This window comes from Aulonocara stuartgranti, assembly GCF_965226115.1.
Source record: "Aulonocara stuartgranti genome assembly, chromosome: 7".
Lineage (NCBI taxonomy): Eukaryota > Metazoa > Chordata > Actinopteri > Cichliformes > Cichlidae > Aulonocara > Aulonocara stuartgranti.
The window spans coordinates 7,037,798-7,065,635 of NC_138945.1; the positions used below are offsets into that span (position 1 = coordinate 7,037,798).

At 39.0% G+C, this 27,838-nt stretch overlaps 3 protein-coding genes across 3 annotated transcripts; 1 reads left to right on the top strand and 2 right to left on the bottom strand.

The window, feature by feature from the left end:
- Positions 1–991: 991 nt before the first annotated feature.
- Positions 992–7,660, bottom strand: nudcd3 (NudC domain containing 3). The gene is made up of 6 exons (XM_082542694.1): positions 7,285–7,660; positions 6,616–6,923; positions 3,071–3,203; positions 2,837–2,980; positions 1,805–1,993; positions 992–1,529 (listed from the first exon to the last, which is right to left on the bottom strand). The coding sequence occupies exons 1-6, from the start codon at positions 7,480–7,482 to the stop codon at positions 1,419–1,421; spliced, it is 1,083 nt and encodes a 360-aa protein (XP_082398820.1). The 5' UTR covers positions 7,483–7,660; the 3' UTR covers positions 992–1,418.
- Positions 7,661–8,452: 792 nt separating this feature from the next.
- Positions 8,453–14,323, top strand: mrps24 (mitochondrial ribosomal protein S24). Its single transcript, XM_082540505.1, has 4 exons — positions 8,453–8,704; positions 10,061–10,138; positions 10,418–10,529; positions 11,932–14,323. Exons 1-4 carry the CDS (start codon positions 8,663–8,665, stop codon positions 12,213–12,215), a joined length of 516 nt encoding a protein of 171 aa, XP_082396631.1. The 5' UTR covers positions 8,453–8,662; the 3' UTR covers positions 12,216–14,323.
- gnsb (glucosamine (N-acetyl)-6-sulfatase (Sanfilippo disease IIID), b) lies at positions 13,869–26,885 on the bottom strand. The gene is made up of 13 exons (XM_082540504.1): positions 26,543–26,885; positions 25,138–25,197; positions 24,344–24,547; positions 23,899–23,964; positions 23,724–23,822; positions 21,233–21,400; positions 20,336–20,418; positions 19,054–19,172; positions 17,155–17,258; positions 16,935–17,036; positions 16,751–16,861; positions 16,056–16,166; positions 13,869–15,948 (listed from the first exon to the last, which is right to left on the bottom strand). Exons 1-13 carry the CDS (start codon positions 26,732–26,734, stop codon positions 15,793–15,795), a joined length of 1,575 nt encoding a protein of 524 aa, XP_082396630.1. The 5' UTR covers positions 26,735–26,885; the 3' UTR covers positions 13,869–15,792.
- Positions 26,886–27,838: the final 953 nt, after the last annotated feature.

The window sequence follows — 27,838 nt, forward strand, 5'->3', positions numbered from 1 at the left end:
TTGGACCACATTTTGCCTGGAGAGCAGCCTTAACTCTTCATCATAGACTGAACATGCTGGAAGCAATCCTCAGAGATTTTAGTCCATGTTGACATGATAGCATCACACAGTTGATGTCTACGTTGCAGGTATAGATATCAGTTGAAGTCATGTATTAACGTTAGCTATCTCAGGTAACCCTGGTCAGTAATTTCAGAAAACTGAAACATCAGTAAGATAAAATGCCTTAATATCTGTATATGTTATTATGAGCCTATGAACCTTTAAGACTCAAGTTAAAGTAATGCATTCCTAAGCTTAATGTGCACGTTCAATACATCTGTAATCACACTGTCTGCTAGTCTTTGCTTTTCAACACTTCCACTTTCCCCATGCTGTGAAAAGCAATGCTGATGTCATTGTTCTAAATGGTAAATGGCCTGTATTTATACAGCGCTTTACTAGTCCCTAAGAACCCCAAAGCGCTTTACATATCCAGTCATCCACCCATTCACACACACATTCACACACTGTATAAATACAGGCCATTTACCATTGTTCTAGTGACTAGAACTAGTCAGAAAGACGATTGGACTAGATTCTAGTCCAATCGTCTTTCTGCCGCCATCTTTAAACCAATCAGCCTCCATGGCACTTATTTTAACTCTCACTGTCCCCTTCAGACTCCTGCGCACAATCCACCTTCTCAACATCTCCCACGTTGCTGATCTTCATCACCACGATCAGGGTTTAAAATCCAAGGCAGTCCTACCTACTGAAGTAGTAGTTAAATCATTTAAATAAGTTAAGTTTAAATGAAGCTGTCTGATTTTATTTGACATTTATTTTAAAGATTATAATAGTTATGATTATGCTTTCACATATGTAAGTTAAATGTAATAAAACTAAAACGTATGATGTATTTTAACAACACTGTATGATTTAGATGTGTACTGTATATATATATATAAAAAAAATAATCTTATCCAAAGATTGGCGTGGACTCGAGGAGTTCAGAAAACCCTTTTTCATATTTATTTGTAAATTGTTAGATGTTTTTTTTATTCTTGTTTTTTTTGTTTTGTGTAGTCATTAACAGCAGAGCAAGGAAGCCGAACCAGCAGGTAATCATCACAGTTTGAAATAAAAACAGAATCAGTAGGGCAGATAACACATAGGGACTGCAGAGTTGAATCAAGAGTCAAACAGTGTACAATAGTACATATCAGCTTCAATTTAATGACTCATCCCTGTCAGAATACGGAAATATTCCCTTCCCACCAATCTCAACAAATTTGCAAAATTTGCAGCTTCTTTTATTAGGGACAAACTTCCATCATTCCAGCATTTCAAAGGTGTTAATAAGTGTTGCCTCTGCTGCCATGAGCTCTTTAAATGGAGATGCTTCAGTTCATGTTTGGCTGAGGTTTTGTGGCATGTCAGAACTGCACGGCACTCGGTGGGATGTCAAACATAGATGGGTCAAAGTCCTGCCCTTTGAAAGGTGACCCTTCAGCATCCCATCCCTTCTTCAGCATCTCATGCACTTTCTGCAAAGAAACATGGACACAGATATGTTATGTATGTATCTTTCATGCTAACAAACATCCTCACAATTCACACACAATCTAGGTGCACTACAGCAGTGACTTCCAACTATATTTGTCAGAATAGGTTTTAAGGACTTGACTCAATAACTGAATATCATTTAAGCCGAATTATAAGATAAACGTTTTTATTTTACAGAAATAATATAGATAATATAGATATAGCCTGTGTGTGTGTGTAATGAATAGTTTGTGTTATTTTTTAATTTGCTCCTTACCAATTCGTGACTTTGTGGCTTTCCCTGCAGCTTCTGGTGGTAGTCAAATGTGAGCCTGTCCAGAACAGCATGCTCCTCCTCATCCACTGTTGCCATGGAACGCTCACGGTTAATTTGGTTTATATCAATCTCCTTTTCGCCTTTGAGCACCGCATTCCACCAAACCTCTGATGTCTTGTTCAGTGACAACTGTAATTCAGAGACAGGATGTTCAATTCAAATATGTTAGACAATCTTTGAAAAGCCAACACTGGCTTTTGATAAAATTACTTTTTTGAGAGCAGAACTCATTTTTACACTTATCCTGTTATTCCAAGCACTAGAGAGCATTAACTCTTTCTAAACTAAACATTAAATGAAAACATCTCATTATGCAATGCAGAGTCTCTGTAGAGTCTAGTGTTCCTGTACATGACATTAACTTAATATCCCCACAGGGAAAGAACAATATCTTACACAAAGATAAGCAATTTAATAGTCATTAACATGAACAAAATTTGATTTTTGTCTTCGATCACCACATTATTCATCATCTACAGCCCTTGTCACCTTCGGTGTACAGAAAGGTTGGACTGTAGCTCCTGTTTTACTTTTTATTCATAGAGAATTGAATTTTCCAAATTAAATCGGAGCTTTCAAACTCTGAAATGGAAAAGTCAATCTTTAATTTCTCCATACTACATTAGTGCAATTCCTTCTTCGCCACTCTCGCCTCCTCTCTCCTGGCTTGGCTTCGTGTTTTACAATTGATTTTAAGATTTCGCTGATCAGCTTTGAAGCAAGTTCTGGTTCTGGAACAGCTATGACAGCCTCTTATGAGCCAGTAGTCAGGCCAGTCAAGCCAGTGCCAGTGACCTTCTTTCTTCTTTTTACTACCATAAAACCAGATGTTAGCTCCTGATAGGTGTTAATCCCTCTTGTTAGTTCATATTCTGATAACTCAAATAGCAGAAGGTGCACTCATTGCCACATTTTCTTCAGGAGTGTTCTTGTTGTTATTACAAAAATTAGATAATGCTTATGTGTACTCACAACCACACAGTGTCCAGGTTCCAGACTCCACAGAGAGTTTTCAGTGTTGATCTTGTAAGTGAATTCACCCTCCATCAGTGTCTTGTCTTCGGCTCCATCCCTCACACATACTCTCACGCCACTGGTCTGCAGACTAACACTGACCTGTGGGCCGTGAACACAGTTACAATAAGTAAAGTGTTATATAAAAAAGTATTACTGGTGTCTCACATAGTTAAATAGACCTGCATTCACCTGTCTGCCTTTAACAACCGTCTTGGGCACAAACACGCGGACCTCCACATCCATGTAATCCTGAGACCAGCTGTAATTTTCCCTCACTGCCCCATTGTAACTGTCGGGATTGGACTGGAAGTTTTCTTGACGTCTAAAACACAAAATTCAAACACAATTTTTATATAAACGTCTTAAATACTGACACTACATTTTGAAATGCATGAGCCATTTCAGAATCAAATTAGAAATCATTCGTTAGTGCAAAGCCTCATTATTTAAAATGTTTTGAAGCTACCAAAGTTAAGTAAGAACCACTGTTAAGCTGGTGGAAACCCTGCACACCCATACAAAATTTAATTTAATAAATTTAATACAAGTCTAACAAATCCAAAATAGCAATTTTAGTTTTGTTGTCTCCCCGAAAACAAAACAAACAAAAAATAAACACATTCAAACTATAATTTCACAGGAAGATTCCACCTAAGAGTGAAGCAGAGGCTGAGATCCAGTGTCACTTGTTGTCACTACTTCTACTTCTTTTGAAAGCTGTCTTTCTGTTGATTTCATCAAGATGACCTTAAGGTCGCAATGAACCAGCTTCCAGTCCAAGTATGAAGTGGATGGGATGAAATTTAGCAACTTGAAGTCCAAGGCCACAGCCCTTGACTAGAAAAGGGTAGAGTAGCCCCTACAGGTTGTGTACAAGTTGCTGCCACAAATGGAGGAGTTAAAATATTTTGGAGTCTTGTGGCTACACAGGAAGCTGCAGCTAATGGCTTTCTGCTAGGCCTCAAGTCTAGTACATGTAGTCACTAAACTTTCCAAATACAATAGAGAGTTCACACATGTTTTTTCTGTTTTCCCATCTCACTGTTTTCATACAGTGAGGCAAAAAAGTATTTAGTCAGCCACCGATTGTGCAAGTTCCCCCACCTAAAATGATGACAGAGGTCAGTAATTTGCACCAGAGGTACACTTCAACTGTGAGAGACAGAATGTGAAAAAAAATCCATGAATCCACATGGTAGGATTTGTAAAGAATTTATTCGTAAATCAGGGTGGAAAATAAGTATTTGGTCAATAACAAAAATACAACTCAATACTTTGTAACATAACCTTTGTTGGCAATAACAGAGGTCAAACGTTTACTATAGGTCTTTACCAGGTTTGCACACACAGTAGCTGGTATTTTGGCCCATTCCTCCATGCAGATCTTCTCGAGAGCAGTGATGTTTTGGGGCTGTCGCCGAGCAACACGGACTTTCAACTCCCGCCACAGATTTTCTATGGGGTTGAGGTCTGGAGACTGGCTAGGCCACTCCAGGACTTTCAAATGCTTCTTACGGAGCCACTCCTTTGTTGCCCGGGCGGTGTGTTTTGGATCATTGTCATGTTGGAAGACCCAGCCTCGTTTCATCTTCAAAGTTCTCACTGATGGAAGGAGGTTTTGGCTCAAAATCTCACGATACATGGCCCCATTCATTCTGTCCTTAACACGGCTCAGTCGTCCTGTCCCCTTGGCAGAAAAACAGCCCCATAGCATGATGTTTCCACCCCCATGCTTCACAGTAGGTATGGTGTTCTTGGGATGCAACTCAGTATTCTTCTTCCTCCAAACACGACGAGTTGAGTTTGTACCAAAAAGTTCTACTTTGGTTTCATCTAACCACATGACATTCTCCCAATCCTCTGCTGTATCATCCATGTGCTCTCTGGCAAACTTCAGACGGGCCTGGACATGCACTGGCTTCAGCAGCGGAACACGTCTGGCACTGCGGGATTTGATTCCCTGCCGTTGTAGTGTGTTACTGATGGTGACCTTTGTTACTTTGGTCCCAGCTCTCTGCAGGTCATTCACCAGGTCCCCCCGTGTGGTTCTGGGATCTTTGCTCACCGTTCTCATGATCATTTTGACCCCACGGGATGAGATCTTGCGTGGAGCCCCAGATCGAGGGAGATTATCAGTGGTCTTGTATGTCTTCCATTTTCTGATGATTGCTCCCACAGTTGATTTTTTCACACCAAGCTGCTTGCCTATTGTAGATTCACTCTTCTCAGTCTGGTGCAGGTCTACAATACTTTTCCTGGTGTCCTTCGAAAGCTCTTTGGTCTTGGCCATGGCGGAGTTTGGAGTCTGACTGTTTGAGGCTGTGGACAGGTGTCTTTTATACAGATGATGAGTTCAAACAGGTGCCATTCATACAGGTAACGAGTGGGGGACAGAAAAGCTTCTTACAGAAGACGTTACAGGTCTGTCAGAGCCAGAGATTTTCCTTGTTTGAGGTGACCAAATACTTATTTTCCACCCTAATTTACGAATAAATTCTTTACAAATCCTACCATGTGGATTCATCGATTTTTTTTTCACATTCTGTCTCTCACAGTTGAAGTGTACCTCTGGTGCAAATTACTGACCTCTGTCATCATTTTAAGTGGGGGAACTTGCACAATCGGTGGCTGACTAAATACTTTTTTGCTCCACTGTATAGTACATCACACAGTTGTCCATTCCATATCCTATACACATCACTTCATCCAATATCGAGGCACGTATTCCTTCTCCTCTGTCTTTTTCAAAATTGCTGACATTTGAGGCACTTTAGTCTGCACATAGCATTGCTCGCACACAGTGCAGAGTGGTTATACATTATATTTCCAGAAATATTCACTTGTCACCCTTCATATGTATGAGTATGATATTGGTCCATCCTTTGCAGCTATAACACAAGATTTAGGAGTGTGTTTATGCACTGTTCTTGAGCTAAACTGAAGGTCACGTAAAGTTTCGAGTTCTGCAGCGATTGACTCCACCTCAGCACACTATGCACCTCAGCATCTGCTGATCCCTGTTCCTGTGATTTTACATGGCCTACCACTTTGTGGCTGAGTTACTGTCATTTCCAATTGCTTCCACTTTGTTATAATATCACTAACAGTTGACAGTGGAATATTTAGTAGGGATGAAAATTCACAACTGGACTTGTTGAAGAGGAGACATCCTATCATGGAACCATGCTGGAATTCACTGAGCTCCTAAATGTTTGTAGAAGCAGTCTGCATGCATAGGTGCTTAACTTTATACACTGGTCGCCATGGAAGCGATTGGAGTACCTGAATTCAATTATTTAGATGGGTGAGTGAATACTTCTGGCAATATAGTACAGCAAAGTACAGCAGAACTAAGTTGGTTAGCAGTGAACATTTTCTGTCTTAGTTTATAAATATAAATATTTTCCATGTTCTCCTTGTTTCTGCCTGGGTTCTCTCCAGGTACTCTGGCTTCCTCCCACAGCCCAGAGACAGGGGCAGGGTTAGGTTAACTAGTGATTCTAAATTGCCTTTAGGTGTGAATGTTAGTGCAGTGGTTGTCTGTCTCTCTGCGTTAGCGCTGCAACTAACCTTCACCAAAGTCTGCATCCTGTCACAAAGTCATTTTAAGGCCTAAAATTGACCTTGACAAGTGCATTTACTGAAACACTGTAATGTGCAGAGTAATGTTTATGTTGGACCATATTTAAAACAACAGATGCTTCAAAGGTTAAAAAACGCTAGTAGCTACTCACCCTGCTTTGGATTTCGAGTTGGCTGCAGCTGCCTGATCTCCACAAATTGCTGGACTGCTGCTGCTATCCTGCTGAGAGCAGACGGATGTGCCTGAGGCTGCTGGAGCTGAAACATCCCCAGAACGTGAGGGGGAGTTCTCCATCTGCACCGCCTCTGTACTCTGCTGCTTGGTTTCATCACAAGGCTCAGAGGCAACCTCCAGCTCCTGAACTGCAGGAGGAACATACCTAGTCTCCTCTCTCTTCTTCAGATTGCTCACTGCTCTCTCTCTGTCGTGCTCCGCCAGCTTCTCGAATGACTTATATGTCTGAGGAAAGATTTAAAGGTTATCGCTTATCATCATTTGAGAGGCAGACAACTCTAGATTAGGATATAACCTTCACCAGTCTTAGGACAATAACAAATGTATTGCTATAGGTCTGTGGCTCATATAGACAGCAAGGCTATCACCAAGCACAGGAGTTATTTTGTATTATGTAGGTGTTAATTCATCGACGAATCACTGCAGTGTAAAAAACTCGAGGACCACAAAAGTGTACGTAACATTATAACAGCTTCATTTTTAACCTGTGATTGTAAATAATATGCATGTGCATAAACTGTACACTTAGTCATGTGTGTTGCCAAGGTATTTACATTTAGCAGGTTAAAATGTTGAGAAATTTCACCTTAAGCACCATCTTCTCTGCCACACCTGGAGGGAAACCCATCTTATCATTGGGACTCGACAGCAGGCGATAAAAGTCCGTCTTGCGGTACAAGAACCCAAAATAGACCTGCAGAAAGTCCTGAATGTTCCCAACATGCTGCAGGATCCCCAGAAGAGCATTATCGTACATCTCTGTCATCTCCAGCGGCGACGCCATCGCAGCTTTCAATCTTTATTCCTCTCAACAAGTCTTCAAATGATTCCAGCCAATACTTATCCCACCAAAATAATGACAGTTTGCCAAGAAACAAGTGGGACGAGTAGGATAACGCTACTTAGCAACTACTTTCCTCTTTCCAGAACAATACAAATACTTCCGGTGCAACGTTTTCAAAATAAGTGTGCAGTCTTTGACAAATATCGGATACCGGGTATCAAAACAAACAAAACAAAACCACAAGCTATGGCTATTTGTAGTGTTTTTGTGTATTTATTTATTTTTTTAATACATATAAATTGAAACAATCACGCATTTAGGACCCCCCCCCCCTTTCAGTTCTTGACTTATATTTATGTATTTATTCTTTAATAGCACAGATAGGCTAAGCAACTTTAGACTTACCTTCACTTGTTAGGCGAACCACTGCAGTGTGGACCCACTACAAATAAAGTAGAAGTATAAACGAACACAAATAATCGCAAGAAAAGTGACATATGTTTTCAAATAGGGTATATGGTTTCAAAGAATCTCTTTTTAAATAAAGCACAGTTAATACATAACAGAAACATAATAATAACTATAAAATTACTCAAGTATGCAAGAAAAGTTTTTGTACTAATGCATATTATACACAATAATAATATTAATGTTTAAAGCAAATTAATCATTAATAATTAAAATAACGACTATGGTTAAATTAAAAAAAAAACTAAAGAGTACGTATTAGGTAACAAAATTTATATTTTAAAATGCATCTGTTAAAAATAGGAATTTTAACTTGCTTTAAAAACAATTCGTACGAGAACATGTTGTGAGGAAAAACTTTGCAATTAAACTGTAAATTAAACTGTGTGTTTGCATACAATTTTCGTTCAATGTCAATAAAGATTCTGATTCTGATTCTAGAATATCACTCATCTTTAACTTAAAACTTTTATTTTCCCTCTTTCCGGTTGGTTCAGGTTAATAGTTGTCCGGTGGAAACTTGTGGAAACTGCCTGTGGAAAAAACAGTTCCAGTATACAGCTCAAGTTCAGTATAGAAACGTTAATTTTGTTATTTTTACGTGTTATAATTATTGCCGAGCTTTCGTAAACCTTCGGCTATTTATACAGTAATAAACAGAGTGACTGCTGTGTTGTAGTTTAGTACCACGAGTTAATTATTTGAATAAAACATGGCGGCGTCCTTGAGCAGCATAGGAAACGTGAGGGTGCTGGTAAGAAAGTCATTTTAAACCGTAACATTTACTTAATTTCCATGAAGTCTTGTTGACCGTGTAGCTATCGGCGTGCACCCATTAATTTAGCGCTACGTTTGGTAAGGCTTTATATATATAAACAATTTTAAGCTAGGGGTTAGCTAACTTGCTCTTGGCTGCCTAGGTTTCTATGATAAATAGCAAAAATTTCAGACATGTAACAAACGTTTGTGTCACTTTGTTACTACTGCGTTGTATGACCACAGAAACCAAACGTGTTTGTTTGTGGCACTACGAACCTGAATTATCAAACATGGAAACATCTATAACAGCCTTTTGCCTTATCAAAATATCTGAAACTGTATTATGAATACTAAGAACGGCAACTAAGATGTCGACAAATACCTTTTAACAACTCGTTACTACACAACTTTAAAACAATTTGCAATAGGAATGATTCACAAGACAGTTTAGACTAGCTGTGATTTAACGATACAACATCTCTGACACTATGTCCAAGACATCTGTGCACTGTGTTGCAGAGATGCATTATATGGACAAAAGTGTTTTGCCACCTGCACATTACACCCACAGGAGCTTCCATGATATCCCACGCTAAATCCATAAGCATTAGTGGGGAGTTGCTCCACCTCTGCAGCAAAATCAGCTTCCTACAAGACTTAGGAGGCTGTCTGTGGAAATAATTGTCCATTTATCAAGAAGAGCATTAATGAGATCAGACACTGATGTTAGACCTGAGGGCCTGAGTGAAAATCTCCATTCCTTGTATTTTCCTTTCTTAACTTGGTTTGAAATATTTTGCGCTACATTATTAAGCAACTGAAACAGCCTCTGCATGTTAACACAGGAAGAAAATAAAATTCGCTGAAACCCACTGTTCACTACAGTCACAGCTTGCTGTCATGATCCAAATATTAATGTTTGTACGGATAATACTCCAAAAGATGTCTTGATTATAATTATTTGTAGTAATAAGTTATTAGTTTTAATAAGTATTCTTGTTTGTCCAATGCTAGCATGCATGATTGTTTCACAGACTAGCATTAGCAGATGTAATGACTGCCAGAGTGGTCAGTAGGTATTACAATTCAAGCACAATTGCTTCAGACATTTCAGTGTTTTACAAAGCCTTGTCTTGCCCAACACCTCTTCCTGCTAAGTAGGAGTGTTGCATCAGCAAGGACTTCCAGCTTATCTTTGCTAAGTCAAACATGCTGAGCCACATGCTTTGACATCCCCATTGGGAAATAAGGGAGAAGCCAGATGTACCGTTTTGCTTTTGAAATGATTTCTGACCATCAATTCAATATTTACTCACTGGTTTTCACTCTCACCACATTACCTGTTTTGCAGAGCGCCTTAGCTTGGTCCAGCTCATTGTGCAGCTTCTCTGGAAGCAGGGGCCTCCATGTTACTGTGTCGTGCTGCAAGGTAAGCAGCCTTGACCCTCTCAGGGCTGTTGTATCAGCAACACTAACTGTTTAACATAGTGTTTATCTTTTTAACTTTCACAGTATTCTGATACTTTACCGGAGCCACAGTCAGAGTGGTTCAGAGGTCACAACCATTTAAAAAAAAAAAGTAATTTGAGGTTTTTTGTTGCTTTTACAAAGGCTGTTAGGTTGTTATAGATGATTAACTTTCAATGGGTCTGATAGTGTTTTCTCCAAATATACCCAAGATGTGCTCTTTTGTCTTTCTCTTTTACAGAATCGAGCCGCTCGTATCCGAGTAGGGAAAGGAGACAAACCTGTGACCTATGAGCAAGCGCATCATCCTCACCACATTGGCCACCGCAAAGGATGGCTGTCACAGCACACCAGTAAGCATGACTGAGATTGAGAATATGCTCTCGCTAGGCACATTTGATTTTATGCACACTGTCCTCTCACATGTTTGGTCATGAATTAGTTAACTCAGTGATTTTTATGGAAGCAGTCATTGGTGCGGATAGCTCTCAGACAACATACCAATCATCACTGAGTCCAACCAAACTATGCACTTTAGCTTGAATGCTCCTGTGCCACAGACTTAAAGTGTTGTGCACAGGCCATCCACACACTGATACTGGGAAACATTTCCATGTTTTCAAAGTGTGTCCAACACATTTTCCAAGTCGAAACTCATTTTAGCATTTGATTAAATATTTTTATCTGTTCAAGAGAACCACAGCAATCAAGCACCTTCAAAGAGAAAAGCTGGCAAGACCCAGTGCTTCACCCACTGCTGAGGCTCTCCAGTTAGTCTCTCATCCTGCAGTTGGATACAATGGGGAGATCAGCAGTCCTTGTTCTTCTGTGGAGATTTGCTGGAAGCTTGAACTAGAATTTGCAGCAAGTGGAGAACTGATTAGGCTGCGTAGAAGAACGAGAACCACCATCTCTAACTGTTCTCAAACTATGAGGTTTGGGTCTGTCTGACCATGAGATGAGAGACTTGCTGGAGAGACAGCTGATTTTTGACTTATCAAAACTCTTTTTGACTTGATGGTCTATAAAGCAAACCAATGGATGTAGCCGCTGTGACATCACCTGTTGGTTCTACACTGTGCATTTTGAAGCCTCCCTGTTAGTATTTTGCTTGCAGCCCAGTTGGCTTTTTGGAACCAGAATTTATTGTATTAGTCTGTTAATTACCATACACATGCTAAACAACAGAGCAATAAAATAATAGAATTTCACTCATCAAAACTGCAGCACGAACAGGACAGGTCCAGTTCAGTGTCTCAGATTATTGAAGTGAGGCCGAGCACACAGCTTTTATCTGCTGCACGTCAGTGCACTTGTTTCTGTCGGGAACAATTTATAGAGTCATGATGATTGTGCTCTCCACAGCCAGACAGCAGCAACTAGTGGTTTCATTTTATAATCTTTTTAGACTTCATCAAACGCTGCTCTGTCTTTTGATACTTTTCAGTGTCTCCATATGGTGTTTGCAGTTTATTACAGAAAATGCATAATTTAAGCAAAATTAAGACCTAAAGATAAATATTAAACTTTTCAACTATATCTCTAAACATAATATTAAACATGGTAAAGAAACTTAAAATAAGATTTATGTTGTCTAATGTGACTGTGAGCCTTATTAATAAATATTTTGCTGAAGAGGCAGTGATCTTTTCGTTTGCACATCTTTGTCCATCAGCCGCAGCTAATGTGTAATTCAGTCCAAATTCCTCTTAATCTTTCACGACAGCTCCAGTTTTTTTTCTCTCTTGCTGATAGGTAACCTCAAAGGAGAGGATGGGGCAGCTGAACGCACTGTAGAAGATGTCTTCATTCGGAGGTTCATGTTTGGGACGTTCCACGGGTGCCTGGCCAATGAGATTGTCATCAAAAGGCGTGGCAATTTGCTGAATGTGTGCGCAGTGATGCTACAGAAGTTACCACCACAGAAGTTTTACTTCCTGATTGGCTATACAGAGTCACTGCTGTCACACTTTTACAAATGCCCTGTCAAGTTAGAGATTCAGACCCTGCAGGATAAGATTGTGTACAAGTACCTCTGATTAAACTGTCCGTTACCATTTTCTCTGTAGATAGTAGATGTGCTACCAGTTTCTACCTTTTTGATTTTTGAAAAATGAATGAGCAGATTTCAAATATTTGTTTTATTTATGTCCTCAAAAGGATTTTAAGTTAGGAGAGAGGAGATCACTGTTGTTATAAAATTAGCTGGTGAAACCTGTTGCATTTTCTACAAAATGCTCATCAACTTTTGTTCCTGAAGTTAAATAAATGATCAAAACCTTGAATTCTAAGAGATACTTTATAGTGCTGGTTTGCAAAGGAAATTGACATAACTGCACATATGAGTATTTAAAATGTGAAAATACATCAAACACTGTGTCATCAGCAGATTTACAGACAGGTGACAAAAGAAATACTTGAACCTCTAACCCCTCCCGGAAGAAGATCCAGAGCTCCTGGATGCTGTGTGGCAATTTTGTTGTCGTGATTTGGATTCACCTCTCCTTTTAAAGGAGAGTGTGGATCTGATCACCTTTATCCTATGAAGAAACATTTCTACCCTGAGTGGGTTTTTTTCAGCAATGGAAAAGCCCCCATCCATCCATATCTTTTTAAAGAATGATGTTGCATTTTTTGCTTTCTTTTCAAGCTCGTTAGATGAGGTGTGGAGTAGGAGTGACAGAGGGGTTCATAGTCAGGGTGAGATGACAGAGATATCAGGGATGGCTCTGAGTCCCTTCATGTTTGCAATGCTGAATGACAGGTTGACAGATGAGGTCAGGCAGGAGCCTCTGTGGAATGTGATGTTGGCAGACGATCTGACCTTTTTTTTTTTTTCTTCAGATGATTAAATTATTTTACTTTGCATACAGAAACAAAATTATTTCACAAAAAACAAAAAAAAATAGGTCAGAGCTCTAGTTTTTTCTCATCTGACCAAAGGATGTGCTTCCAGTATGTATAATATTTCTCAGTTTGTATTTGGCATACTTCCATCTGGCTTCACGATGTCTCCTCTGTGGTGAAGTTTTTCTTGGTCTGCAGCTTCATAGTCCAGTCCTCTGCAGGGTTCTAGTGGTTGTCTTGTTTTAGACTACAGTCTTTAGAAACATGTCTCATTAGTTTTCAATCCAGAGTCTTTAATTGATTCCTCTTCTATTATGATCTCCAAAGCCACATGCTAACACAACACTACCTGAACTTAAATCTCAAAGGTTAATTATCTTGCTAATGGTGTTCCATCTTCACTGTGCAAAAGAAGGCAACGCATCAGAGATGCTTGACTGAGTTGTATAACTCAAATGTGCATTTAAGGTGTAATGTTAAAGTCTTTTTAAAAAGTCCTCTGCAAAACTAAGACATCTTACTATTCATCAGTGATAAAGGAAACCAACATAAGTAAAGGGAGAATAGCCCCAGGTTTCTTTTCAGCTCTGTAGCCAGGCTAAGAAAAGAATCAGAGCTCAGTTATGCCAAATGTCAATCCTGGTGTAAGCACAGGTAACTCTACCTGACACACCTTTGACGAGCTGATCAAAACACTTTGTCAGGTTTTAGGAATTACCTGATAATCTTGGAGGGGAATTAAAGCTGGCCACCTAGGCCAACTATAAAATGTACACTTCCCCCCCCCAAGGAAATTGACTTGAACCCACTACAACGTCACATTAAGAAGGAAACCTACAAAAAAGTGCATTTAAATGTTTCATTTAATTTAATCAGTTTCATCACAGTGCAGATTTGTTCACATTTTAAAGGCACATGCACCACATCAGTGCGAACATATGGCTGACAGGATTAAAGTGTTCATCTTAAACATCACTGTGCAAAAGTTCCCTTAATATATTCCTTGCAATAAGAAAACATATGAAAAATATCAGCATGTGTTCCTGCTACCAATTAAAAAAAGGCTCTTAGTAATAAAGAGTTCAGTTTTTTAAAAGCCGAGTTCCTTCTTCAAATCTGAGGCACAATACTGAAAATAAACTGTTATACTGGATACAGGACATGGTGAACATTTCAGACTTTGTTGTCTTTCATTGAAAGGGTTGCAGAGATAGTTATGAGAGTACAAAGATCTTTTATGGAAACTAAGCTTTTGCCACAAAAAAAAAAAAAAAGCAAAATGAACAAAAACAAAAAAGAATATTGACACAATACATCTCCACATTATACAGTTAGAAGCAGCTTTTGGTTTGGTCAGATTAGCATAACCATGTGTAAACCTACTTACATGCAGTTGCTTAAATTTTCTGTGCTGGCTAACTAATAATTGGTGGTATGTTTATACTGAATGAAAAAAAAAAAGTCATATTAATCCCTTCATCCAACTCATGGAAAGCATTTAAATGAAACCCTAGAATGTTAAACCAACTCTTCAAAGACGATGATGATGAGTCACAGTTTCAGTGTAGCAGTAAACCTTTCTCTTAACTGCTCACAATCAAAGTAAGAAGAAGAATCAAACATTTTGTGTTTCCGAGAATGGTGAAATGTTCAGAAGACATTGACTATGCCTGAAAATTGCAGTTTATACACAAACACATGACAGCATGGGGAAAGCAGGTTATCTTAGAGGTGCTTTACGCAAGTATTTTATATGGGAATTTCAGACACTGCTAAGCAGCTAACTCTTTCCCATCTAACGTTTTTCAAATTGAAGACTGGCCACTGAGTCCCTCCAAAACCTGGACTTAGTCCTTGCACTCTGCAGTCTTGGTGAGCCTGGCATAGCAGTAGATGAGCCAGTTCTCCACCAGCTGCCAATTTTGGTAAGGATGTTCCTCCAACTTCCAACAGATCACCAAGAGTGCAGAATAAGGTCTACCATTTCACTGCAGAGACTTGATGGAGAGGTAGAGGAATGCCATAACACTGAGCTTACATGTAGCACCTTTGAAAAACAAAAGTAAACTTACAAGAGAAGCTAGACGAGTGTGGCTCAGAAAGACGGCAGAAATTTTGACTCGTAAAAGGAAAAGTACACTGATAATACACCAACTGTGAACCCTTTTCCAGTACTGATGTTTAATCCAACATTTTGACCGATATCTGATAACGATTGGGTAAGGTTTACTTTGTTGTCTTTTTTCTTGCTTTTATCGACATCATATAAAAAAAATTGACAAGTCTTTTAGATTTTTAAATGTTTGAACATTTAGTGCAAATGCGTGCACACGCTGATAACAATCAACAAGGTCGATACTGGCTGATATCAGTGTTTACCAGATATGTCAATCCATCTCTATTTACTGGTAGATAGTACGAAATGTTGATTGCGTTATCATTGCACGCAGGCAAGCTGTCTTCCCCCAAATACAGGCTAAGCTAACCAAACTTCTAGTGGTGGCTTCATATATATCTGTATATATAAACAAGTTGCATAATTTGTGTCCCTGTCATCAAAAGAGCAAATTTCCAAAGAAAGTAATGACTCTGGGCCCCTGAAACTGACACAGTTAAGTGGAATACAGCCACCAGTCACTTTATTTGTCAACCATGTTTTGTTTTTTTCCTGTCAGAATCTCTCTCATATATGTAAAAATTTGGACAGACTGATCCCACCCTCCTTTCAGACTTTGGTGTGGTCATCGTTTGGCAGCTTCTTTGGCGGTCTTATTTTTGCTTGTAATCCCGGCAGCTGTCACTCACGCAGGACTGGAGCTTTATGAGCCGCTGGTTCATGATCTGCAGGATGGAGGGATCCACCTTCTTCACGATGTTCTCCAGCTGATGCGGGTCCGACGTCAGGTTATAGACTTCTACATACGACTTGGGGGGTAAAAAAAACAAAACAAAACACTGAGAAGCTTCACATCTACTTTCACTAAAATGTGTCCAAAAAACAAAACCCCCACACAAAAAAGTCCCGGGAGTACCTCACTGTCTGCAAATTCACAGTACTGCATGTTCATTTTGCTGTCCAGAGTTCTGACACAGGCGTACGTGTTGTTGTAGGCGTCTTCACAAACACAGTCTGGGAAACATTGCTAAAGACAGTGAAAAATGTTACAGTGAAGGTTTCTTGGGAACAGAGCAACAAACTTTCAGAATCGGCAGGAGCAATATGTTTTGTGGCAACATGAACCCTATTTTTAGGCTTTAGTCCACAGTTGTTTCCAATTAGGAAAATTGCCATCTATTCTGAATTTGCTATTAAAAGGCACTTATTGGAAATTTCCTTACAAATTTGCACCATTAACTCAAGCCATTAATAGAATCTGAACAATTAACTGACTTCAGTTACTGTGTACTGACATCATGAAGCTCAATAGAGCCAGGCTATAGTTTAGTTTCTATTATAAGTCAAGTAGTGAGTAGCATCCAGTCTTCCCTCAGTGCATTATCAAAAAAGCAAAGAGGAAAACAGTGGAAAGGCTGAGAAAATACTTCTACTGTATTCAGCTCCCTTTTTTGGTATCATAATACTTTGACACTGAAGAGAAAAAAGGAATTATTTTAAATAACTTTTTTTCCCCCTTTTTCAATCAGAGATTATAATATTACTGGAAACTGGAAGCATGTTACATTCAGTGGTGACCAGAATAGGAAGCCTGCTTTTGTAGGTACTCACAGATACTCCTGGACCTAATTTAGGGCAAGTAGGGTCTGACGTTGGCTGTCCTTCTCCAGTGTACTCAACAAGGAAGTATGGTCGTGCAGTGCCATTACGCAATGAAGGAGCCTAAGATAAAATTTGGGTTAAGATTTAGCATGAGGGAAAAATAAGTGAGAGTCAATGTAAAGAAGCAGCTGACCATCTGAGCGAGGAAAGACTGCCCGTCCACATTCACAGACGACAGATTGACTCCAGCTATGTCCAGTATGGTGGGAGCCAGGTCTATATTCAGTACTGGAGCCTGGAAGAAAAAAAGACATGAGGGGGAAAAAAAAGGTAAAAAACAAAAAACAGTTCCAGAGACATTAATATGCTTTTAAGCAGCTGGAGTGTGTGTTTTAGTGGAGTATTGTTCTGACCTGCAGCACCTGCTTGGCTTTTATGCCAGGACCGCGGACCATTAGCGGAATCCTGATGTCAAATTCATAGAGCTGCCTCTTATCAATGGGCAGCGAGAACTGACCTGGAACAGCAAGTACAGCTGATTACACCTAGATCTAATCAATCACTAGGCAGCAACTCAAGGCATCAGAATGAGGATGAAAGGTGATTTCTGTGACTTTGAACGTGGCATGGTTGTTGGTGACAGATGGACTGGTCTGAGTATTTGAGATACTGCTGATCTACACGAAGCTCAATCATCTCAAACTGGTTTACAGACAATGGGTTCAGTGTATTCAGATGCCCTCCATTCGCCACATAATTGAGTGCCTTTGGGATGTGGTGGAATAGAGGATTTGCAGCAATTGTATGATACAATCGTGTCAGTATGGAGCAAACTGTGAGAAATGTTTCCAGCATCTCGTTGAATCTAGGCCATAAATAATTAGGGCAGTACTGCAGTTAAAAGGGGTTTCAATGCAAAGAAAGGTGTACACAGTAAACTGGCAGGTGACTGTGCAAATACCTATAAGCTCTCAGGTCAGACTGGGGAACACAAATGTAACCTGTAACAAACAATTTACCCGCTATTGCTTTTAAAACAACATCAGATGGTTTAAAATAATTATTTCATTCAGTTGGGTGATTATTTGTTGCTGTCATTACTGTTTATTTACAGGTTTTTGTAGTTTTTGCACATTTTTATTACTGAACTAATCCCATACAGACAGGTCAGTCATTGGTCAATATGGGTTTATTATATTTATCATTCATATAAGACAAACCAATCTGAAGATTTTTTCTTTTTTAAACATAAAAGATACAGAAATGTTGCAATTACATATGTTCAGCAGAGTGCCTCAGATTCTGGTTTTTTTAACACAAATCTCTCAGCATTATTAGAAGCGCATGTACATGACAATGATCTGGAGTCGGATGGTGTCTTTACAGTAAGAGATTTATTTTTCCTGTACTGGCTTCTCTTTATTGACTCCCCGTTATATCCACACTCAATTTTAAAATCCTTCTCCTCACATACAAGATGTTGAATAATCAGGGCCCATCTTAAAGACCTCATAGTACCATATCACCTCAATAGAGCACTTCACTCTCAGACTGCTGGTTTTCGTGGTTCCTATCATTTTTTTTTTAAAGTAGAACGGAGACAGAGCCTCAGTTTTCGTGCCTCTCTCCAGTGGAATCAGCTCCCACCTTGGATTTAGGAAACACACACCCTCTTTAAGAGGGAGAGGGACTTTTGATAAAGCATTTAGTTAGGGATGGATCAGTTGACCTGAATTTTCCCTCATTTCTTCTTAACTCACTATATTTTAATACATCACTCTGCACTTAGTCATCAATTACTATTAATCTCTGGTTTACTTCCACAGTGTGTCTTTTATCCCTGTCTCACTCCCCTTACCCCCAACTGGTTGTGGTAGATGGATGCCCCTCCCTAAGCCTGGTTCTGCCTGAAGTTTTTTCCTGAGTTCTTCCTTTGCCAACATTGCCAACAGGGTGTTGTTCTTTTGTTCTGGTTTTCTCTGTATTATTGTAGGACCTTCACCCAGCAATCACTTTGAAGTGACTGCTGTTGTAATTTGGGGCTATATCAATAGACTGAATTGAATTAAATTGAATTATTTTCTATTACCCATGGTATTTCTTGAAGAAAACAAACCATAAAAAAGGACCTAAAAGTAACTTAAAATGTTTTGGTGACTTGCATTTATGCAATGCAGCCAGGGGGCTAAAAATTAAAAATTAAACTGTCTTCTGTAACCCAGCAGTATAAATCCAGCTCAAGATGACACAGACAGAAGGTACAGAGCATGAACTAATCGAAGATTAAATGGAGGAGTTTATCAAAAACAGACCTGTGTGGTAGCCGTTATCTGAAGTGTAGAAGATGTAGGTGTTGTTTAGCTCCTTTATACTGTCAAGTTTCTTCACTAGCTTCTCCACCATGTCATCCACAGATAACAGGGTCTGCCACCTGCCAGAGACATCAGAAGTTTTTGGATGTACATGCTAGGTGGAGAAATATTTGGATGTTGATATGATTTTCATAATTTTGGATCTATACACAAACAAAATGGATTTTAAAGAAATCAATAAAGATGCAGTTAAAGTGCAGACATAGGCTTTAATATGTCAGACTGAACACAAATACTGATTTTACCACTGAGGAACTGCAGATAACTGCAATTACTCCTATGATTCAGGGATTTTGTTTTCTAAATTGTTTAGACTGGTTTAATATCTCCAGTTGTTTGCAAGTGTGGAATTTTGCTTTCCTGAACCCATTGGAACAAATTTTATTCATAACTTTTAGTCATTTGCAATTTTTTTTCAAGCAATTAAAATTAATTGTTTATTTGTTATGTAATTTCAGACCAAAAAGGACCAAACAATGAGTACCCATTCTAATTTCTTCTATTTTACTTCAGTTTCAAGAAAGGCTTTGTCCTTCCTAAGTCAATTTCTAATATTTCTTATCTATGGGGGAAAAAAAAAAAAAAAAAAAAAAAAAAAAGCTCTGGTGTTGACCTCAACAACCCCAATGAAGACAAATAGGGAGGATGATCACAGGATCCTTTCCATATTTTTAAAAATACAATACCATAAAATTCAAAAGCATCATGCAGAAAACTGAGGTAGTTGAATAAATAATTGATTAAAAAAAAAAAACTTTGTAAATCAGAGGATGCAGCAAAGAGTGATTTCCAGAATTCTAACAGCTAAAATATATTAATGCTTTATCCCTGCTGGCTCATGAGGTTAAAACTACAATTCGATTCAATTCTGTGTCAAATTACAACAACGCTTGCCTCAAGGTGCTTTATATTGTAAGGTACAGACTCTACAATAATGCAAAGGAAACAGAGAGAAAACCCTAACAATCAGATGATCCTCTATGAACAAGCACTTTGGCAACAGTGGAAAGGAAAAACTCCCTTTTAACAGGAAGAAACCTCTGGCAGAACAAGGCTGCGGTGAGGGGAGGAGGAAGACAGAAGAAAATAAACAAAAACAAAACTAGTTTTACCATTTTTTTTTTTACATTTTCTTGTTTGACAGTGGTGACACTATTCTGACTTTGTCTTCTACGAACTATGCGCTTTCATGCAAAAAGAGACGTACGCTTAACAATTGTACCTTTTCCTGTATGCATTATCCAGGAAAGTGATTGAGCTGTTTGGCATCGGATTAGGAGGTTGGCGCAGCAGCCAGTGTTTATCCTAAAGCATTCACAAAAATAAAAGATTCATTAGAAACAAAATTAAAAACCACCATCATCATCAACTTTATTTATAAAGCACTTTAAAACAACCACAGCTGACACAAAGTGCTGTACATTGGAACTGTAAAATAAAATTACATGAGATATAAATAAAACACAAATAAAAGAAGAGTGAAATCATTAATTAAATAACTACTTCAATTAAAAGAGAAACTAAGTCTCACTGAGGTTAAAAGCCAAGGAATAAAAGTGGGTTTTAAGACGTGATTTAAAAGTGGACAGTGAAGGGGCCTCTCTAACATGCATGGGCAAATTATTCCATAATTTTGGAGCCACAATAGAGAAGGCCCCGTCCCCTCTGAGCTTCCTCCTGGATCTCGGTACCTCCAGGAGCAGCTGGTCAGCTGACCTGAGAGACCGACAGGGTATGTGGGGATGAAGAAGCTCAGAGAGGTAAGGCGGGGCAAGACTGTGAAAGCATTTAAAAACAAACATAAGAATTTTAAAATTAACTCTAAAAGACACAGGCAGCCAGTGCAGAGAGGCCAGCACGGGGGTTATATGCTCTCTTTTTCGAGTTCCTGTTAGGAGTCGTGCAGCCGCATTTTGAACCAGCTGCAGACGTGAGAGCAACGACTGACTGACCCCCACATAAAGTGAGTTACAGTAGTCCAGGCGGGAAGAAATAAAAGCATGGATCACTGTTTCAAGGTGCTGCCTTGAAAAAAAAGATTTTACTCTTGCCAGTCGCCTTAAATGATTAAAACTGGACTTCACCAGACACATAGCATAACATTATTGAAAAGGCATACCTTCCCTGGCTTGTTAAAGCTGCCATCTCGAGGGGCCTGGACATCCTTGAACTCTTTCTGGTACTGAGGCGCTGCAGTCCAGGGGGAGTGACAAGCTGGAGGGGACAGCATCAGGAAGAATGGATGTTGAGGGCTCCTGTCATCCAGGAAGTGAAGAGACCGGTTCAGCTGGATTGACAAACAGGCACAGACTTATTACATGACTGCTGCAAAACTTACATTTCTTTAAAAGCTTAGCTTAGGCAAAAACAAGCAGACTTGTAAAGAAATGAACACCAACTGTATAAATGTATGATGTAAGCTACAAAAGTGCCATCTGAAAGTCATTATCACCCAGGGATGTAAAAATACAGTTGGTCAAAAGCCACAGTGGACCGTTCTAGGCTGTTACTCTCTTTTTCCCCAATTTGAAATGTAATTTTGATTTTAGTTTTTGGTTTTTGCCATCTAAGTTTAAGATTTATAGATCAGTTAGTATGAGAGCCCATATATACACATAAACTACTGCTTTCTTTGGCCAGTGGGACAGCAGCTGCACAACAGAACCAACTTCGAGTCAAAATGAAAGTGAAATATTAACCAGCAAGGGTTTGCAAAAATTCAAATGACTCTAAGGGTGCAAATTACTTATTTTGTTAACCATATAAAATATGGACAAACTGTAAAATTCAAGGATAACAGTCAATTTCAATGACATCTTTTCCTGTTAATTAAGTTTCATTTACGTTTTCCCTTTTGTGTCATAAAAGAAAACTGTTTTCAAGACTTCCATCTCATCATCTTTAAACAGAAGCACAAAACTGATGTAACACATCAACAAAAGCTGAATGTCAAATATCACTCACATGTCAGCTTACTAGCCAGTGGGGCAGCGGTGGTTAGCAAGGCTAAAAAAATGCTCCCTCCCTGTTTTACAGAATAGAATTTTATAAAGAAAAAAAAGACACCAAGCCTATCTATGTGGGAGTATTTTTATAATAAGAGCTATTTATGTTCGGTCACAGACATGAAACTTGATTGGAAAACAGAAGTTCTCATGCTGAATCTCAGCTTTTCCCTGTTGTGTGGATGAATGTGTCAGCAAATCACTGACATTTCGAACCTGCCTTGATGGCTTACAGACATTAAAACTAGGACTACTATCATCTTTCTTCATGAAATGAAGCCACACCTTGGACCAATTCTTTCTCTCCACCGTTATTCTTTGTTGCAAGCAATCATGACAACAGCACATGTGACAAAGATCATTCAGCTCTCATAAACTAAATCTAGAGTAAGATAAACAAATTCTTTGAGTCACCTGATAAGCAGCAAGTGCGTGAAATTTAAACCTTAAATATAAACACAAAGAAACCAAACATTTTCACCAAAACTTGAATGTAATGTAATGCGTCCCACAGAAACTAAATAGCCCTTTCTAATATTAGCTTCTTTCTTGCAACCCTTTTATCGCCAGCTACTGCATTAGCTGATGATTAACCTGTCACAATGCTGACTGGCAGAAAAACACCACATTTTATGTTTCTATGCCAGCAGCTGACTGACTGCAGAGGTGAACAACCATACCCTCTTTTGTAAATTCACCCTCAAATGTCCCAAAACACACAATATTTCCCACATACTGTTACTGCCACATTTCCACAGTGTGGCAGTAATAAATAGAAAGCATATCCATGTGCATGCACAAGCATGTGTGTTCACCATATAATAAATAAAATAAAATAAAATAAAAACCCACACAGGCACCAGCCACCAATGACTTCAACAAACCGCACAGAGGCATACCTGCTCATTTTTGCAAAGTATCAGTAATAAAATATTAGAATTTCAGCCACCAAAACGTCTTGGATAGTCTTTACCAGACAGCAGTTCATATTATTTTCAGATAATTTAATTAAAAATGAGGTCCAGTTTAGTGACATGAATCAGTATATGTGAAGCTGAGCTGATGGCTGGCAGCTATAGCCAACAAGTTGTTAAAGCAACCATGACCCTACTGCCAATACTTAGAAGTTCCACCAAAATTCACCACCATATAATTGTTGTAAAGTAGGGAGCTATCCACACTTCCTTAAACTATTCCATAAGTACATTATGACACTAATTAAAATGCAATCAGCTTCATGTTCAGCACAGCAAAGCCAGCTGAAGTATGAGGCAACAGATTCAATTCAATTCAATTTTATTTATATAGCGCCAAATCACAACAAAAGTCGCCTCAAGGCGAGATCAAGGCAGATCTCAGTCTGCTCCATGTCCTCCAGCTCAAAGATAATCTCTGGACAAAACAAGGTCTCCAATGACAAGAGACTCAAGACGGCTGAATGATATCAAGTAATATCACACATGATGTCAAGGACAGCACCTAGCTGGAAAGCATTGAATGCTCAAAATAAGAGTCAGGTAAATCAACCACCAAAGATAAATGAACCACATAAACCACGTAATGAACTCCCTCCACTTCAAATCTGAGGGTCTGATTACTACTCACTATGAGGTCTGTGAGGTAGTCGTCCTCGTAACTGTCACCGTGCTTTTCTTCTTTCCCATTGACTGACAGAGTGTAGTTGTAGTACTGAGAGTTTCCCACCTGTAAGTGCAGCAAAAGGTGTCATGACAGAAGTACTTAGGAGAAATTGTGCATGTACATGTTACTTGTGACTCACCAGTGCATGCCACTGGTCCCAGCCAGGTGGAATATGGCCAACACTTCCTGCTGCTTTGCTACCATACTGAAAGTAGAAGGTACAGTTAGCTCAGTCGGCTTCAAGAGAAATGATGTAACAAGCATCTTCAGGGCTTCATACTGACAGTCCTGCAGAATACTGTTTTGTAATGAGTCAGCGATCACTGCTGAGTCACCTTGTGGGACGTGTGTATCTCCATTAGCTGTATCTGCTGACTGTGATATGTCACAGTCTCTGCCAAATACGTGAGTGAATAAAATGAAAACACAACACAAACACTGTTGGGCTCCCAACAATATTTCAACATTTAGAACAGAAAAAATCAGTCATAAGCACGGTGTATTCATTGTACTGCCTGTGTGTTTTGAAGTTTGGAAGCATTTGGACGTGTATAATGCTTATAAAAGTATATACATGTACAAACCTGGTTAAGATATTTCCCAGAAAAGAATGTCTGGTATTTCAGTTTGTTGAGGTAGGTGGGGAAGGCCTCTGCCTCGGGGCCTTTCTGCCACTGAAGGCTGGAGCAGTTCCCGTTGAGGGAGTTGTTTCTCACCTCGTGATTGTGAGGGTATCGACCTGTCAAAATACTGCTCCTGCTGGGGCAGCACAGTGGCGTGACTGTGAACTTCGCAGGAGGAAGAAGTGAGAACAGGGAGAAAGGGGGAGGGAGAGAAGCGTGACAGCAGAAAGGAGGATATGAGACTCATTTATTGTGTAATCACTGGTGCAAACAGTGCTTCAAGAACATTTGAGTTTTGCTTTCATACACACATCTTGTGCCATATCTTTGATTATTGTCTTGCAATGTATGTGGTTTTGCAGATTTGATGTATCTGATTCATTATTATCATAATATCTTCGTTACCATGGGCAACATATCAGAATATTATATATTGTATTTGTCTGTGATTCCCACCAATTGCTCTGACACTTCAAGAAAAGAATTTTTCTTTCTTAGTCAAACTGCTCACATCTGAAAAATGACAGGATTCCCCAAGTAGACACTTGTAAAAGGAAGTCATAATAAGTACGTTTGGGAACCAGTGGTTTAATTTTCACCAACATATATTGTTTCATAAACTTGTAATGTGATTTATTGTGTGACACTTCAATCTACAAGTAATTACAACTGTCGGAAAATATAACGTAATAAAATAAATGTCTCCCTGTGAAATGTAGTCTAGTAAAAGTATATGTACTGCATAAGATACTCACAGAATTCACAAATGTTGCTCCTTCGTCTCCTATATAGGCTTTTGCCTTCTTCATTGGTGTCTGTGCAATAGAAACAGACAAAGTGACTCACACCATAATGACAGTACTGGAGAAGTAATAGATGCTACAAGCACAAACTCAAAACATTATGACAGTATTAGCTATTGTCGAAACATCTACTAGAAAGGCACATAAAGTAATCTCTTTTAGCTAAACACTTGATCAGCTGACCATTTTTCTGTGAATGGATCTTTGTGGATTATTCAAATATCTGGTGGTTCCAAACATCTGGTAAAGAATTTCACAGGACCTAATAAGAACAGGTACCAGCTTTTGAAAATACATTAAGTGCATTCCAGATTTCTCCTTTTTTTTAAAAAAAAAAAAATGCTTTCAATTCTGAGCAAAATATTGCAAACATAAATGTGCTTATACTGGAGAGACCTTTAAGGTTGCACGTCACTTATAAGCAAAAATACACACAGGAACAGATGTAGGACTTGAAACAGGAATAGAGTTAACTGAGCAATTGTTTCAGAACCCATCTGCTTTCCAAGCATGTTAGAAGCTGAACTTAACATTTAGGTTAAAAACACTTGTCGTAACTTCCAGAGTTTCAAATAGATTAATTCCAAAACCAAGTAGGTCCTAACAAAATTTCATAAAAAAGATGCTATTATTTCATGTAGAAAACATCCGCATGTTGTGTAGAATAGATATCAACTGAAGGTCCTAGGCCCTCGGGCCTGGCTGTAGTTTCGTGTAATACAAACTTGTACCACAAGATACTGTAGCCATAATTTAACGCTGCAACTCATAAAAACACGTTGTTTTTTCCAATGACGCCTGACAAATGAAAAAAAAAAAAAAGTATGAAGAGCGTGGGTGGCACACTCGTGCACTGTCGCCTCACACCAGCCCAGCAAGCACCTTTGATGAAACTTTTAGTTAACACATATGTACAAACTAATCACAAAAATGACCTTAAGTTCAGTCTCAGATCAATACCGTGACCGCACATTTGTATCTTTAATAAATTCGCATATATTGCATTTTTAATTGTTAGTTTTATTTGCTCAATTTTATTATTTTTTATATATCCAGCCTGTCTTTCTCAAAAGTCATAAACTTCCCACAATTCTTGTAATTCTTTCATCATCTGACAGTTCAGCTATTCAACTAACTGATTAACAGGTTCAAAGCACCGAGGAGGTTAAATCTGAGAGCTAGCCCGCAAAACAGAAAGAAAATAGAGCGTGTGTTTGTCTAAACTCAGTATCAGGTGACCATAAACAGGACGTTTCAAACAGTATGAGCACTGCATGACCTCACTACAGAAACTGTCAAGTCTCTGAGGAACCGACACGAATGACAGGCTGTATATTTCTAGAGTGAATTCACTCACCATCCCACCTATCTGAACATCCTGGTCGTCGACAAGCACGAGGATAATGTTGCTCGGTTTGTCGCTTTCTGCACACCTGACGCCGCAGGTGAGCAGCGCAGACAGCAGCGTGACCAGGGACAAGGCAGCGGAGTGTCCGCCTCCTCTCTGTGGGCTTCTGGTCGCACCAGCTCTGATCCTCAGGTCTGCCATTGAGACACCACAGCGCCGGGCCTGGTGCTACACGAAGCCACCGCTGCCGTTCAGCAGCTTTGCTTTCCTGCACAGGGGAGGCTTGCTGGAAAATGAGCGTGATCCGGCTGGACCGGACACACTGGTAGTTTTAAAGTTTGAGGAAGTGGATTAAGAGTCTGCGATCATATGATCACACTGAGTGGGAGGAGAGAGGACTGAGAACACCGTGTACAGCACGGCTTCAGAGTGCTTTTATTACTTTAGTTTGCATTTATTTAAGTTTAATAGTGACATTAAGTCACCAAGCATAACAAAACCAATCCTGAAATATTACGAGATAAAATATCCTTTACTAATCCCGCATCTTGAAAATATTTTGATGCTAACATGTTTGCACCGTTAAGCTATTTAAGTATTAAGGATTTCTATTCAAAAATCTAAATTATTTTTATTATCTTTGCCATGGCAGGGACGCCATCTCCCTTAAACAAAACAGCAGAGTGATCCATGTTTAGCAGACATAACAACAGGATGAGGATCCAGGTGTGCAACTGGCCTCCCTCCTGAACTTTTTTAGGTGGATTATGAAACTAAAACATACAACAAAGACAGTCCAGAAATATGAATAAAATGAGTGCTATGCTTTCAGAACTAACAGCTAACAGTTGTAACAACTAACCTAAACCTAAACACTGGTATTCGTATCTATGTGCAAAATCACGCTGTCACATTAAAATCCCATAAAATGGTGACATGATCAAATAAACTCATATAGTAACTCAATCTACGTTCCTCTGTTTTTGTTTTTTGTTTTTTTACTTATGAAAAGAGATTTCTCTACTGATTGCTCTATGTATCTAATCAATCAAATCTTTGCGCTTCCTTTTGCTGTAGCCTGAGCTACAACTGATAAACGAAATGATTCAGCAGCTAATTGTAGTTTTTATTTCTTTTGGTTGGTTTTACTTTTTTGTTTTCACACTGGATTGAGCAAATACAACAATAGTATCACAAAATAATAAAAAAAATATCAGTAGATATAGTTTAATCCAAATAAAACACAATTCTGAAGTTTGTAGAAGGTACTAGAGGGAAGGCAGAAAATAATATTGATAAATTGAT

Bases quoted from the DNA above. Each gene is read 5' to 3' on its own strand.
- nudcd3 (XM_082542694.1), bottom strand. From the start codon at position 7,482: ATGGCGTCGCCGCTGGAGATGACAGAGATGTACGATAATGCTCTTCTG. The intron at 2,981-3,070 runs GTGAATGCAGGT...CACGGCCCACAG, and splicing joins CGGTTGTTAAAGGCAGACAG to GTCAGTGTTAGTCTGCAGAC. The intron at 1,530-1,804 runs GTAAGGAGCAAA...GTTTCTTTGCAG, and splicing joins AGCCACAAAGTCACGAATTG to AAAGTGCATGAGATGCTGAA.
- mrps24 (XM_082540505.1), top strand. From the start codon at position 8,663: ATGGCGGCGTCCTTGAGCAGCATAGGAAACGTGAGGGTGCTG. The intron at 10,139-10,417 runs GTAAGCAGCCTT...TCTCTTTTACAG, and splicing joins TTACTGTGTCGTGCTGCAAG to AATCGAGCCGCTCGTATCCG. The intron at 10,530-11,931 runs GTAAGCATGACT...TCTTGCTGATAG, and splicing joins ATGGCTGTCACAGCACACCA to GTAACCTCAAAGGAGAGGAT.
- gnsb (XM_082540504.1), bottom strand. From the start codon at position 26,734: ATGGCAGACCTGAGGATCAGAGCTGGTGCGACCAGAAGCCCACAGAGA. The intron at 17,037-17,154 runs GTCAGAACAATA...TTTTTCTTCCAG, and splicing joins AAGCCAAGCAGGTGCTGCAG to GCTCCAGTACTGAATATAGA. The intron at 16,167-16,750 runs GTGAGTACCTAC...CACTGTCTTTAG, and splicing joins AATTAGGTCCAGGAGTATCT to CAATGTTTCCCAGACTGTGT.